The following is a 15,745-nucleotide window of genomic DNA, read 5'->3' on the forward strand; positions in this document are numbered from 1 at the left end:
ATGCCAATTTCTTTCAGCTTCATTCACTTGAGACCCATTGTTCTCCACCATTTCCACAATCTGACAAAATATTGTTTCCCTACTCCTCAATGTAAACTCTTCTGTCTCAGTCTGCAAATGACACTTTAACTTTGCGTTTCCTTCCCTTCTCACATATTAGTATTTAGTTTGTTTTTAGTTATAACTAGATTATCAACTTCCCTTTCGTCATCAATTTCTTGATGTTCCTTTGATGAAATCTGAAATTTTCCAAATGTTTAGGCTTACTGTCCCTACTGGTAACACCTTAAGCTTTTTCGTCTGATCTAATACAATTCTCAGTTTGTAATTTTAGCCATCTCTTATTCTACTATTTTTGTGCCTTAAAATGGGATCCGCATACTAATTCTTCAAATGCTCACCTTTACTAATTTACAGTCATAACTTTAAAGCAGTTTCCCAATACAATGTAGACAATTCACACCTTCATAATTTTAGATTTAAGGCCCATTTGAGATTAAACAAAATCACTTTTTCTTTATATAAAATTCTAACATGATAATTCTTCCTTAAAAGTCCTGAGCTACCAAATTAAATTAACCTTTTGATTCCACAATAATAGATCCAAAATTATTTTCATTTACTGTTTTAAAAAACTTCATATCCTTCATGAATTTGTCCTCCACAATATTAGAAATAAAGCCAAAAAACAAAAATAATTACATCAAATTTGAAGTTTATTTGATTAATTCAAAGAGATGGAATTACCTCTCCCTCATTTGACGTAGTTTCCAGTCAAGCAAATGGAGTTGTTGAAGCTGCACCAGGTCTAAGAGGCAGGCAGATTTTGCAGTGCAACTAGTGAGAAAATATAGGACATTGGAACTCTACTGCTGGACCCCATGAGATGTCTAATGTCACAATGGCTCTCCGCACCAAAGAAGTTGTGTGCCACTTTGACAGTCTATGCCTCCTTCAGCCTACAATTATACTTCTGATAGTACCAAACGTGGTGTGGTAAACAATTTGTGAATTTTGAAGTGTTACTATCCAAGATCATTAATGAATATCAAACAGCAGTGCCCTCAGTGCTTAAGTGGAGAAATATATGATGCACAAAAACAAATTTATGGATTGTTTCTTATTGAACAGATACCCTTGATGAAGTTCAGATGTTTCATCTGAGCTTTGTTTCTCCCCACTTTTCACATATAACACTGAAGTATTTTAAATCAAATGGCTCAAAATCCAATGAATATTTGTCCAATATTTAAAGTTGTTTTAATTATGGATTAATCAAGATTGAGAACTGCACATGCAGCAAATGGTACACACACACTTGTTATTAATATTTAACCTATGGCAAAGTAAGCAGATGCTGTAGCAGATCTCAACGCTAAGTTGGTAGTATAGGATTTATTATGGAAATTCTTAAAGATAAATGTTTTACCAAAACACATGAAATTACAAAGGCAAACAAATGCTCTTCCATATTAAAACACCATTTGAGTCTTCCGAAAGAGGCAATCTCTTATTGCTTCAGCAAGGAACACAAGAGTGCGAAGGGAAACATAAATATTTGGCAATCAGAACTGCATTTTATCAATCTGCTCCCAGAATTTCTTTGCTCAAATGCAAATTAACTTCCTCAGAGTAATTCACCCACCTAAATTTCTAGATGAATGGTTACTGAAAACAATGCTCAGGTGTTATATTGGACACCAGGATGAGTTCACAAGAGACTCCATGTCCACTGGAATGCATATACTTGCAATGAGCTCAGATTTACAGATAACATTACTGAAGACTTGAGGAAGTAAAGGGTTAAGAAATTGTGACTGTACACATAACTAATGAGAAAGTACCAGTCACGCAAGCCCCTGACTCAAGACCAGGTGGTTGTCCTAAACAATGAGTGTGAGGTTGGTCTTAAAACAATGAGTGTGATGGTTGTCTTTGTATCTTAAGCTCCCCAATTGAAATTGGTGTAGCCGCATTTGTTTGTGTGTGACAAGGACTGTATAAATTAATGCCTGCCCCTCTGTATTGTGGAGACCTCCAATAAAGACTCTGCATGAGAGTTAGAGGAGAACTCTCCCTTGCAGTATACTGCTAATAAACATGTTTTAACAGAATTAATCCGTGGCACTGTGTGACTTTGCAGCAGGCAGGAGTGGGGACTTAAAATTGGGATAACAGACTGAAATAATTCAATCAGATCAATTCAGCTCAAACCTGGTAAAATATTTCATAAAAGGCTTAAAAACTGCTTCATTACAGTCACAAAAAGTAAATAATTCAGTTTTGGCATTCAATATAAAACTTCCCAAATCACAATAAAAAACACATTTCACTTTTTGATTTTTTCAAAAATCAAAGTGTAGCGGCTGCTACCGTGGAATGAACACGACGCGAGTCGTAGAGTTTCAGAATAGAACTGGTTTATTTTCCCGCCTTGCGCAGGCCTTTTAAGAGAGACTGTTCTCGCCCAATGCAACCGGCAATGACGTATGTGCTACGTCATCAAGTCTTTCCCGTACGCGGGTTCTCCCCGTCGCTTGAAGACGAAAGCCCGCCGCCATCTTGGGCCTCGCTGCTCCGACACCGTGCGACCCGACTGCCGAGCCGGTTTGCTTACCCGGACGGTGAGTTGCTACACAACCCCCCACACAGAACCGGTGATACAGTCCCCAAGGTCCACGGGCTGTGCCAGCCGCCACTTAGGGGGTCGGCCTCTGTGTCGCAGTGTTGAAACCTCAACCGGTTGTTGCAGATCTAAATGGGCCTGTTTGAGGCGGTCCGTCGTGAAAACCTGTTCCCTGCCCCCAATGTTCAAAATAAAGGTGGATCCATTATTCCTGATGACTCGGAACAGTCCCTCATATGGTCGTTGCAACGGTGCCCGAGGTGTGCCCCTGTGAACGAAAACAAACTTCCAGTCTGGTAGTTCTTTGGGCTGACAGGATGGGGCTAGACTGTGCCGCGAGGTGAGGATCGGGGCCAAGTCGCCGAGCTTCTCGCGCAGTCTTTGTAGGACTGCTGGGGGTTGTTCCCCTTGGTCTCGAAGGGCAGGTATGAAATCCCCTGGGACAACTAGGGGCGCCTCGTACACAAGCTCAGCTGACGAAGGGGGCAGTGTGTATGCCAAGCAGGACCCAAGGCAATTCGTCAACCCAGTTAGGACCCCTCAGGCGGGCCGGCAAAGCTGATTTCAGATGGCGGTGAAAATGTTCCACTAACCCATCTGATTGAGGGTGGTAGGCCATGGTGGTGTGCAGCTGCATTCCCAGCATGTTCGCTAATGCAGATCAGAGGCTGGAGGTAAATTGTGTGACTCTGTCTGAAGTGATGTGAGCTGGAACACCAAAACGTGAGATCCAAGTTGTGAGCAGCGCCCGGGCACAGGAATCAGTCGTGATGTCAGATAGAGGGGTTGCCTCTGGCCACCTCGTGAACCAGTCCACGATGGTAAGGAGGTACCAAGCCCCTCTTGAAACCGGCAGAGAGCCTACGAGGTCGACGTGGATGTGGTCGAACCTTCTACGGGTAGGCTCGAATTGCTGTGGTGGAACCTTGGTGTGTCGTTGGATTTTCGATGTCTGGCAGTGCTGACAATTCCTGGCCTACTCTCTGACCTGTTTGCACAGGCCATGCCAAATGAACTTGCTGGCGACCAGCCGGACAGTGGATCTGATGGACGGGTGCGCCAACCCACATATCGAATCGAAAACGCATTTCCGCCAGGCTGCAGGAACTATAGGGTGGGGTTGACCTGCTGCGATGTCGTAAAGGAGGGTCTGCTGACCAGGACCAACCAAGAAATCTTGGAGCTGCAGGCCCGAGATTGCGGTTTTGTAGCTGGGCAGTTCGTTGTCGGCTGTGTTTCTGGGGTGTGGTCGCCCGGTTGCTGGGACTGGTTCAGGCGGGCATTGGGCTCGCAGCCTGGCGATTTGGCCGACGGATGAACCGCGCTCGCGTTTGACCTTCCACAGGATGTCTGCCCGGGCAGCCACCTCACGAGGGTTGCTGAAATCAGCGTCGGCCAACAGCAGGTGAATGTCATCGGGTAGTCATTCGAGGAAGGCCTGTTCGAACATTAGGCAGGGCTTGTGCCCCTCGGCCAATGCCAGCATCTCATTCATTAGCGCGGATGGGGATCTGTCTCGAGATGAAGCAGGCGGGTGGCGACAGGCTCACGACAGGAGAGGCCGAAGGTCCGAATCAGAAGGTCTTTGAAAGCTGGGTACTTATGTTCCTCCGGAGGGGAACTGGATGAAATCACTGACCTGGGCAGCTGTCTCCTGGTCCAGAGAGCTGACCACATGGTAGTACTTTGTGGAGTCGGAGGTGATCCGCCGAAGGTGGAATTGCGCTTCGGCCTGGTCAAACCAGATGCTGGGACGAAGCGTCCAAAAGGTGGGCAGCTTGAGTGCCACTGCGTTGGATGCTGCGTTGCCGTCCATTGTGCAGGTCCAAAATCCATTTGGACCATCGGGGTCACCAATGTAGCAGCTGCTACCGCGGAATGAACACAAGACGCGAGTCATAGAGTTTCAGAACAGAACTGGTTTATTTTCCTGCCTTGCGTGGGCCTTTTAAGGGAGACTGTTCCCACCCAATGCAACCGGCAATGACGTATATGCTACGTCATCAAGTCTTTCCCACGCGCGGGTTCTCCCCGTCGCTCGGGGAAGATGAAGGCCCGCCGCCATCTTGGGCCTCACCGCTCCGACATCATGCGACCCGACTGTCGAGCCGGTTCACTTACCCGGACGGTGAGTCACTACAAAAGCAACAATTAAATGTGCATACCCTAAGCAGCACCAACAGGAGAGTAAAGTTAAATGTTAATTTGACATTAGTACCTCTGACTTGGGTTGATGTATTCCCCATCAAGGATTATTTTATCTTTTAAAACGTGATCAACATTTGAAATTTATCATCACAATGTGGCTAAAGAATAATATTGTTAACAAATCCCTTTCTTGTCATACATTTTCAATATTCTAAGCTCAGTTATTCTGCAGTTGGTAGCATAACCAGCAAGAACACTTACCTCTCAGGGCAGGCAAGAGAGATCGATCTTTCTTATCATCACATTTATTGCATTCACTGAAGTACAGTAGCAAGATGACATCCAGAAGCACCCAAATCAAAGATGTGGCCAAGACCACCTTGCAACAAATTAATCTTCTCATAATTGTTTCTTCTGTGAATCACAGTAGTAATCATGAAATGCGTAGCCTTGCTTCCTCAGCTAGAGAGATCACAGTGTGAAAAGGAAGGTGGCCGTGTAAGAAATCCAGTTAACTGAAAGCACATGCTGAAGGATGCTGAAACAGAAAAATGTAAGTGTCAGATTATTGGAAGATAACATTTTCAGTCTAATTATGCATTTCTATGCAGTTCCTTTAGCAAAATTGTGATTTGTTTTGAACAGCCTGGTCATGAGACCTTTACTAACCTGAAACAGAAGATCTGATGGTAAAAATCAGAGTCCACTGTCACAAATTTAAGAACTATTGACATAAAAGGAATGCTGGATCAAAGAATTAGCACTGATTACCCTCGTGTACATGATCAATGAAGGAGAACATCACATATTTTGGAATACATAGTGAACTAGAACTGTGACATAATACACTTAAAAATATTGTGGAACATTATCAGACAACCAAAAGGGATGAAGTACAATAAACCAGACAATTAATAACAAAATGCCTAAGCAATCCCACCACCTGAATTGTTTCTATGCTACAGGCATCTCAGTTTTCTGCTTAACCCAGACAAATTAAATCCATCTCCATAAACAGGCATCAGCTTATTTTATGTTTATTGCTACCAAATTCTGCAATGGCTTTCATACCTGCAGACTTGAGGAACCCACTGCTATCTTGTCAGCCTCAAATCCTTCACCCTCTATAAACCCTTCACTTGTATCTTAACTGAGTCCCACAAACCAGTCAACTATGTACTTCATGTACAATGGTTCCTAATTGAGAAACAATTTTGAAGTTTTCATTGTTTCTGGATGTTATTTTCAACCTCCATCCTCTCACTCTGACCTCTTTAGCAACCCATTTGTGGTTTCAGCAGTATCTTTCCCCATCCTTGATACAGTGTTTGGTCATCTGTTCTAACATCTCCTTATACAAATTGGTCTGATAACAGTCCTGTGAGATGCCTAGAGACAAATTTACTGTTAAAGAGTGCATAATAAATTCAAGTTGGCTTGTTCTCGTTGGGTCCTTTGGGGAAAATTGCACCACCTAGTGTCACGGGGCATCTTCACAGATCATTGACCTAATTAACACCATCAATTCCAATACAATTCAATCTGTAGAATTTATAGAAAACAGCGAGTAAATGAATAGATTTAGAATATTTGTAGAAGGAACTAGTTAAATAGTAGTTTCTGATAAAGCATATTAGAATTTTAAATTATTTCTTTAAAACATCATTTAAGCTCTGCCATTGTAAACCCTATTACACAGCAAAATATACCTGTTTGTGCTAGCTGTGGAACCCTTTAAAAGAATGTGTTACACATTTCTCTGCCATTGACAAAGCGATTTTCTGCAGGTTGCCATTCCCAGTCTAGGTGAATGAGGTCCATTTAAGTTTAACATGCTGTTCCTTTTCCTCAGTTTCCACCACAGCACCAGCTATACCTCCCAACATTTGTATGGCTGAGCTATTCAATGACTTTTATAGTAAGACCAGGTGATGATTTAAGAATAAGTGTTTGCTTTAGTTTTTGTGCTCTTTGATAAGGTGGCACAAAGGATCGTGCTGCTGCCTCACATCACTAAGGACCCTGGTCAATCCTGACCTTGGGTGCTTTCTGCATGAAATTTATAGGCCCATCCATGAAGATGCAGGTCCCCCAACCCCTTGGTGCTCTGGTTCTCTTTCCCCACCATCGCGCCACCCCCCAGCCCCAAAGACATGTTGATAGGTTAATTACCCCTTAGTGTAGGTTAATGGCAAAGAGCTGAAGTGAAGGCATGTGCAAGAAAGAATAAGTTGCTGGAGTACAGAGAAATGAGGTAGTTAGCACCAATGAGATTGTTCTCATAGGAGCTACCATGAGCCTGATAGGCTGAATGTCCTCCTTCAGTGTTATAGGAGATGTAATGTTTCTTCATTTCTACCCAAGAGTATTATCTCAAGCAGACCAGAGTTCAGAAGTAGTCTCCATTTCAAAGATATTTTTCAGTCAACCTCTTGACCAGCAAGTTAAACACTGGTGGCACCCATTATTGGTTTGCATGACTCCTAGTGAAAGATGCCTAAAGCTTTAGATACTTTCTTCCACAAGTTCTTAACCCAGAAATAAATATTATTCCATCACATTGTGGACTGGACCAACTCCACTTTGAAACAAATTCAAGGTATCATATTTAACAGTGCTGTATAGGCCTAGTGAGATTCAGTCTTTTGCTGTGTAGCACAGGAGAATGATCTTGGATTTAACAGAATTGCAATAAAATTACAAGTATTGAAAGACATCAAATAGGTCTGCTAGGGTTTAAACATACTGGTTTACCAATGTTGTGCAAAGGGAAACTAGGATACTTCAAATGTGTGGATGTCGCACTTGGACTAAAGATATGCATTATCAAAACCTTAAGCAGAAACATATCCAAAAGAGTAATATTAACAGTAATAGATTCAAAACAGAATGGGAAGGTCACTCTTTGACCTAAACCTGCCCCTCCATTATTCTGTGTGGTTAGGGGGTTTGATAGCATATTCACAGGTCTGATAAGGTATGGTTACAACAACATTCATTCCTCAGCACTTATTTGCTTACTTTATAGTCAGTCACTAGTTTTGCTGTGCTCCAACATTGGAGTACTGTCGTCACACACAAAAAGCTGGAAGAACTCAGCAGGCCAGGCAGCATCAATGGAGGACAATCTTTCATCTGGACTCTGAAGTCCTGTAATTGGTGTACATATTACCTACAGTGCTTTGTTCCAACTTTTTAAAAAAGTTGCACACTTTTACCATCAATGTGTTCAAGGGCAATTAAAACCAGTGAAAAGTATGGCTAGGTACAAATGGAAACAGCAAAGAAATTGGCCCCCAAAAGGGACGGTAGGAAAAAGTGCAATTTTAGCAACATATGTTGAGCTTCTATAGCAAATTGAACATTAATATCAGCCCAAGAATTTATTTGGGGCAATTTGATTTAAACTGTGACAAGATTACATGCTGATGTCAAAAGTGACAGGTAACAAGCACCAATGAGTACTCAAATATCACAATTGTACAAAAGGGAGCAGTACAGAGGTGCAGCAGTCACATGGCTACAGTGACCCAGGCTGAAGCCTGACCCTGGATGCCGTCTGTGTTGAATTTGCGCACTCTCTGTAACTGTGATGGTTTTTCCCTGGTCATTTGGTTTCCTTCCACATCCTAAAGATATGCTGATAGGTTAACTGGCTACTGTAAATTGCCCTACATGAGATCAATGGCAAGAGAATCAGAGGCCAGTGACAGAGAATAGATTACAGGGAAATAAGCAGGGGAAAATGGGACTGCTGGTACTACTCAAGGAGCCAGCATAGTCTTGGTGGACCAAATTACCTCTTCTGTCATAAGGACATATGAAGAATAAAAACAAATGGAAAGCAGTGGCAAAGCCATCGATGACCAGAGGGTATTCAGAGAGTTTTATTATAATACTTTAAGGTCTGCTTTAATGTTACTTACATCAGCATGTTCTTTTCCATTCAGTTAACACTGAAATCTATTTCACAAAACAAACCTTTCATAGCCCATTTTATCACATTTCTCCAATTTTCAATATCTAGAAAACCACAATAGATGAAATTATATTTTATCATTTAAAATGTTTTAAGTTCCTTCACAATTTAAAGTGATCATTCCTCATCCTCTTTATTCTTACAAGCACGTTGTCTACAAACTGCTTCCTACACTCCAGCCTCAGACACGCAGCGTTACAGAAGCTCACCAGGCTATCACCCCAATTATTTAAGAAATCTAATTAGTGTGAATTTTTTTTTTAAAATTTTTATCATGCAAATCCCTCACTACATTCTTCAGGCTTCTCGGAGTCCAGACAGCCCGATAGAAAGAGCCATGGGTTTGGTTTATTTTGCCAATATGATAAAAAGATCTTTCTTGAACATATAGCAAACCTCATTCTTTAAAGGTTATAATTTAAAGTATTTCATTTGCATCCAGTTTCACCGTCCTGTTTAATATTTGATCTACGACAGTGCCGACTAACATGCATTCTATACCCAAGCTCAACTACTAGGGAAAAAATGCGAATTAAATCACGTCAAGAAATGGAAACTGGGTAACCTTCGGTCTGGTTGGAATCAGTTTTACAAATCAGACTGTTTGCATTGGACGGAAATACTTCCAGGTGTGCTTCAACCTAAATAGGATGCCCATACACATGGAATGTCAGAACAGCGCAATCAAGCGAATCTTCATCTGGATGTATGCTAACCTGAAAATGAATAATTTATGGCCGTGGGATACTATAATTTTTCTATGCTGCTGCAAATGCGTTTTATTTCTATGAAATCTGTGAAAGTAACAAAGATGAAAATATATTTGTGGTGCAGGAAGTAGCCCGTCACTGCGCCTCCAGTCGAAGGCTGTTGGCTGATGGGCTTTCACACAACCCAACACCAGCCTATACAAACCACTGACCAATGAAACATTTGTCAGACATCTCTCAGGCTATCAAACCGCAGTAAAATTAGTAAACATGCACTTTCCCAGTTAAGTTCTCGTCTGAATGCATGATTACACCAACAAAAATCTCACAATAGCAAGACCCGTAGTGTTAAACGCACACAGTCCCGCGAACATAAATCTAAATATGCAATGTAGCCGTTGCCTATTCGAATGTCACATGATGGAGAAAGTTTGTTTGATTCCTCCTGTCGTTTAAAAGCAGAGGGAATTCATTGTCGCATTGGCTTTGCATTCGCCTTAGGAAAAAAGCAACATAGAAGAATGGTGTGGATTGGGAATGTTTAAGGTTATTTCAATTCAAAGTCGACTACCTTGAAGTCTTGCAATGATCTTTTCCATTTTTAACTCTTCCAATACTTTCGTTCTATTAACTCTTTTAGGGTATTAATGAAACCTCTTAAAAAGGCAAGGCCCATATAAAATCTTCCAGAAAATATTTAGCCAATGATAACGTTCACAAGTCAACGGACGGACCGTACTTACATAACATAATAAAGGCAGATGCGGGACTCCCTGCTCCAATCAACTTGTTGCATTCTCGGCCTTTTTAAGCGGACACGAATCACTTGTCACAAGCACATGGAAAGACGATTGCGGTTTTTTTTAAAAAAATAAACCCCGTGAAGACTTGCGAAAGTGAAATAGTAAATAAAGGCGACGAGAGATGCTCCCGCTATTCTGCTGCAACTGCGTTGCTGTGCTTTCGCGACTAAGAACTCAATTCTGCGGCTCCGCCATCACTTTCCTCTTTATTTTGACCTGGAACTACGCTGCTCACATGCATGTTTATATTTTTATATATAAATGAAGGGGACTGTTAATTCCGGGCGAGCTCCAGCGCCTCCGACAGCTGCCTCGGACTCCAGGTGCCAGCTGCACCGAACGCCACACACCCCGCGTCGTTCGCTCTCGCCGGCCCGCAGCTCGGCACCGCGTCAGCTGTCACTCACAACACAGCCGCGGGAAGTCCCGCCCCATACCAATTCCATTGGTTGCCTCCCTTAACTTTCATTGGGGTGTCCTAATAGGCTCCCGAGAGGCGGGGGGCGGGTGGATGTCTCGACTCAGCTCCGCTTTCATTGGTCCGAGGGAAGGTCAATCAGGGCGAAGCTGGTGGTGGGCGCGGGAGCCGGGGCTCGCTCCTGCTCTCCGCGTCGGAGGGCGAAGGGGGCGGAGCGGAGAGCTGCAGTTCCCGGGGAGGGCGCGCCGCAGTGTGAGCGGTGCAGGAACTGTCCCAGGTGCTGGATTCCTGCCTCCGAACCTGACCGTGATAGTGCATTCCCGGAGAAAGCGAGGCTGATCTGCAATCATTCCGCGGGCAACATCCTTTCCCATGAGTGGGACGAGCACGAAGCAAATAGGACACATTGCATTAAGTAAAACATTTGATGGAGTAAATAAAACCATAATAATCGGAAACATTTGGAGAATATAAGAAATATGATCTGCCCCTTCAAGCCTGTTCCACCATTCATCAAAATTATGACTGATCTACCTCTTCTATTTTCCTGCACTACCCGAATACTTCGTGCTTCCCTTAACATCCAGAAATATAATGATCTCTTGTGTTGAATGGACTCAGTATCTGGGACTTAATAGCACCTCCCCCCGCCCCCCACCCCGGGATAGAGAATTCCAAAGTCTCACACCGACCTAGTGATGAGATTTCTCCCTACATCAGTCCTACTGAGAATGTGGCACCGGGTTCCGGATTCCTCAGCCAGAGGAAATATGCCCTGCGTCCACCCTATAAGAATTGTGTAAGTTTCTATGAGATTGCCTCTCATTGTTCTAAAGTCTAGAGATCCAGGCCTCGTCTACTCAATCTCTCCTCACCTAAAAGAATCTGCCATGCTAGGAACCTATATTGCTGCACCAGTGTGTTGGTTTTCAGTGACTTGTGTTAAAAAAAATCTAGGCTCCTCTGAAAGTCAATATGTCCTATCCTGTCACTGTTTAAAAAATACTTTGCTTTTCTATTCTGTGCACCAAAGTGAATGACCTCACATTTTTTTCTTATTATATTCCATCTGTCACATTCTTACTGACTTATTTAGCTTATCTTGAAGCCTTTTTACATCCTCTTCCTGACTCACAATCCCACCTAGTTTTGTACTGTCAGCAAACTTGAAAATATAAAATTTGGTCTCAGATTTTGACAGACACTGATCCTTAGCAGTTTCCAATCAGTCACAGCCAATCCAATAAAGACTCATTTAATACCTGCCTTTGCATTTTGTCTGTTAACTAGTTCTCTATTAGTGCCAGTATCTTATCCTCAATTCCATTGCTCAAATCTTAATGACTGTCCTCCTGTATGGGACCTTCTTAAAAGACTTCCCAAAATCTAAATATATCACATCCACTTTACAAGGAACCCCAATAGATTAATCAAACATGATATCACTGTCATAAATCCATGCTGGTTCTACTCACTCCTATCATTAATTTCTAGATGTTCTTTATTATATTTTCATTATAAATTGCAGCATTTTCTCTACCACTGATGTTAGGCTAATAGATCAGTGGTTCCATATTTCTTCTTTGCATTTTTTTCTGAAATACTAAGGTCACGTTTGCTGCCTCAATTCCAGCATTTTCTTGTTTCATTTCAGAATGTGGAGGCCCGATCATTGTGGGTGTTTAAGGAGGAGATTGATAGGTATCTAACTAGTCAGGGCATCAAGGGATATGGGGAAAAGGCAGAGAAATGGGGCTAGATGGGAGAATAGTTTAGCTCATGGTGAAGTGGCAGAGCAGACTCGATGGGCTGAATGGCCTACTTCTGCTCCTTGGTCTTGTGATCTTGTGAATTCAACCTTCATTTTAGTTTGTTTTATATAAGAGCACAATAAAATGCCTACACATATTTGTTCAATGCAACTGGTAAGAATATAAAGAGTCAAGAACTTGAAATTATCAATCTTTGAAAGCTTCCACTGAAAAAGAAAGAAATGAAAGATTTGCTTTGAAAGTGGTACTGAGATAAAAGATCAACCACAATCTTATTGAATGGTTGAACAAAAGCAAGGGGTCAAATCTTATTCTTTTGTCTTTATAATAGATCCATAGAGTTCACAAACTGGGAACATCATTTAAACCTTAATAAATCATTGTTACAGTTCACATGCAATATTGTGCATAATACTGGGTTTTACAATTTAGGAAGGATCACAGAGCTTCTGGACATTGCAGTGGAGATTTACTAGTGTGATACAGTATTCCTGCAATGTGGAAAAATAAATCTTGAGAAACTGGAAATATTTTCGGAGAGCAGAGTTTAAAAAAGATATCTGTTAGAGGTGTTCACAATCATGAAGGAGTTAAAATAGTAAGTAAAGGGAAACTTTCCATTGCAGAAGGATCAGTAGCCAAAGAGCACGACACATTGCAGACAGAATTGATGGTGAACAAAAGTATTATGAATTTAATGAAATTTCAGTTATTTATATAGGCAAGAAAGAAGGGAATATGGCTGGTTGTGAGAAAGTGAGGGAGATGGGAATGAAATTAAAGCATATTTAAAATTCAAATTAATCAGATATCTGAAGTCACTGAATTTAACTTTATTGGAAACTGCTTCACAATAACTTTCATGTTAATGTTGTAGATGTTATCTAACTTGCCCAGCTCAGAGCCGAACATCTAATGCCAAGGATTCCATTACTTCTTCTAGTCGTCTATTTCAGTGTTGCTGTACACTGTGCAGGTGTGATCCACACCATGCTTCTGCACCACGGCAGCTGCCTAAACCATTTTCCTTTTCATCTGGAGATCCAGGATGGATTGTGGCTCCAGGAAAAGCAGGGAAAAACATACCCAACATGAACCTTATCCTGATGGCCACATCATATATGGCTGCATCAAGTTGTGCATAGAACTGAAATACAAAAGCATCAAGTGCCACAAGATGGTGAGGTTCCACCTGCCCCCTTTGTTGGAAAGGATAAGCCTGGGCTCATTGCCGCGCAATGCTTCATTCAGTTGGACCTTGCCGCACTACCTATGCTTCACGGAAACATTTCTGCAGAAAATCTCTTTTGACCACAAAACTATCAGGAAATGATCAGCACAGAATATGCTGCAAGCCCTGCAGGAAAAAGGCATGATGGATTCTGTGGGATGGTTTCCCAAGCAAACTGTCAAGTCATTTGGCAGAATGCATCATTGCCGGAACTCACAAATAAGCACCAAGACCTCGCATGGCTGGTAATGAGAGGGGCCTTTCCCATCAGATCCTTCCTGTACAGTTGGAGTCTGACTCCCAACACCCACTGCCCTCAAAATAGCTGCGGTGTGGATGAGATGATTGTTCACTTCTTCATGGACTATGCATTTGCCAGGGAAGTCTAGAAAAGGATATTAGGGTCCTGGTCAAGGTGTGTAACAGAGGAATCTCTGATCTATGGGCTGTTGTCAGGGACATATACTAAGACAATCATCAACTTCTGCTGGAAGATCATTAACTCGGTGAAAGACACACTTTGGTCTGTCCAAAATTTGTTGGTCTTCCAGAGGAGGGAGATGTCCATAAGTGAATGCTGGTGACTGGCACATTCCAGAGAGCAGAAGTACGTGCTGAGGTGCAGCCAACACAAAGGCTTTGTGGGAAAGGATCACTGTCATCACTGGATATTGAAAAGCTTCTGGGACAGCTCTCAAATGATTCAAGGGTGTATTGCTTAAGGAGGAAACAGTAGTGGCACTGATGCATTGTAAGTGAATGTATTGATTCGAATGTGGAAGGAATGTAAAGAAAGGTACGTACTGATTGTATTTCCTGCATACAGGTCATTCCCAGGTTACGACATGGTTCCATTCCTGAGAATTTTCATAACCTAAACAGTGTGCATGTCAGAAATGCAACCACCCAGCAATATATTTAAATAAAAACACAGGCCAAACAAGTGTGACATGTAGTTAAATCGGGACGTTTAACTCAACCATCCAGATTTCTCTGCAAGATGCAATGATATTCCTGAGTTCCCATACAGCAGATGTCTTCAGCCCCACAGTAGTCAGCAAATTCATCCTGCTAGTCTGCAAAATGCTCATTCATACATATGGAAATGGAATTGGAATTGGCTTATTATTGTCACTTGCAACGAGGTACAGTGAAAAACTTGTCTTGCATACCATTCATACAGATCAATTCATTACACAGTGCATTGAGGTAGTACAAGGTAAAACACTACAGAATGCAGAGTAAAGTGTCACAGCTAGAGAGAAAGTGCAGTGCAGGTAGACGATAAGGTGCAATGTCATAACAAGGTAGATTGTGAGGTCAAGAGGCTGTCCCAACGTCAGGCATTTGTAACTTGGAGAAGACCTGTACATAATTATGAATAAAATATTTATTTTCAACTAAAAATTGTTCGGCACCATTGAATAAAAATTTTGGGCTCCAATGTACATGTACTTTTCATGAAGTGAATGTGTAATATTTGATTCTATTAACATGATGTACCTTTACACAGTATTTTGAGTTAATTTCATCTAAATCATTTGATCCCAGAGTTATAAACTTCTCTAATCTTACTTCATGGTTTGTTTGCTTTGACTTTTCTCATTTTACTCTTTGCTCTTCCTTTTCATTCATGAGTTAATCCCTGTCCCTGACTTGAGGTGGCTGGGCACAGAATTTTAATATAGCCAAATTAAACAAACGTTGGCATATCTCTCTTAATCCACACTCCATTGTTCTGGATCTATGTTCCAATATCATATTTATATTTTTAATTAAATTTCTTCATAATCTTGAAAATGAAAATAGGCAAGCCTTCATTCACATCCCTTTTATTGTTTTTAATGTGCTAAATTTTGACTAATCAAGCTTCAACTTTATATCCTACCTATCACTACTACTTTATATTTCAATCCCGGTGACATTTTCTTTCTCCACCTTCGTCTATTCTTTAATGCCACTGAGACGCTTTGTGGTTTTCCGGTTTCTCCTTACTGGCATTTGGATCATTATCGTATAGATATTCTAGCTGATCTAAAATCCTACAAACATCATTAT

The 15,745-nt window shown here is 41.7% G+C and overlaps 1 protein-coding gene across 1 annotated transcript in view; it reads right to left on the bottom strand.

Moving 5' to 3' along the window:
- The window catches only part of galnt13 (UDP-N-acetyl-alpha-D-galactosamine:polypeptide N-acetylgalactosaminyltransferase 13), a 271,947-nt gene extending 261,296 nt beyond the window's left edge, over nucleotides 1–10,651 (bottom strand). The window contains exons 1-2 of the mRNA XM_052011859.1: nucleotides 10,207–10,651; nucleotides 5,036–5,312 (exon numbers count right to left, since the gene is read on the bottom strand). Coding sequence (XP_051867819.1) covers nucleotides 5,036–5,177 — 142 coding nt within the window. The 5' untranslated portion in view covers nucleotides 5,178–5,312; nucleotides 10,207–10,651. The remainder of the gene's footprint in view (nucleotides 1–5,035; nucleotides 5,313–10,206) is intronic.
- Between the last annotated feature and the right edge of the window lie 5,094 nt (nucleotides 10,652–15,745).

The sequence above is a fragment of the Pristis pectinata genome, chromosome 1, assembly GCF_009764475.1.
Source record: "Pristis pectinata isolate sPriPec2 chromosome 1, sPriPec2.1.pri, whole genome shotgun sequence".
Lineage (NCBI taxonomy): Eukaryota > Metazoa > Chordata > Chondrichthyes > Rhinopristiformes > Pristidae > Pristis > Pristis pectinata.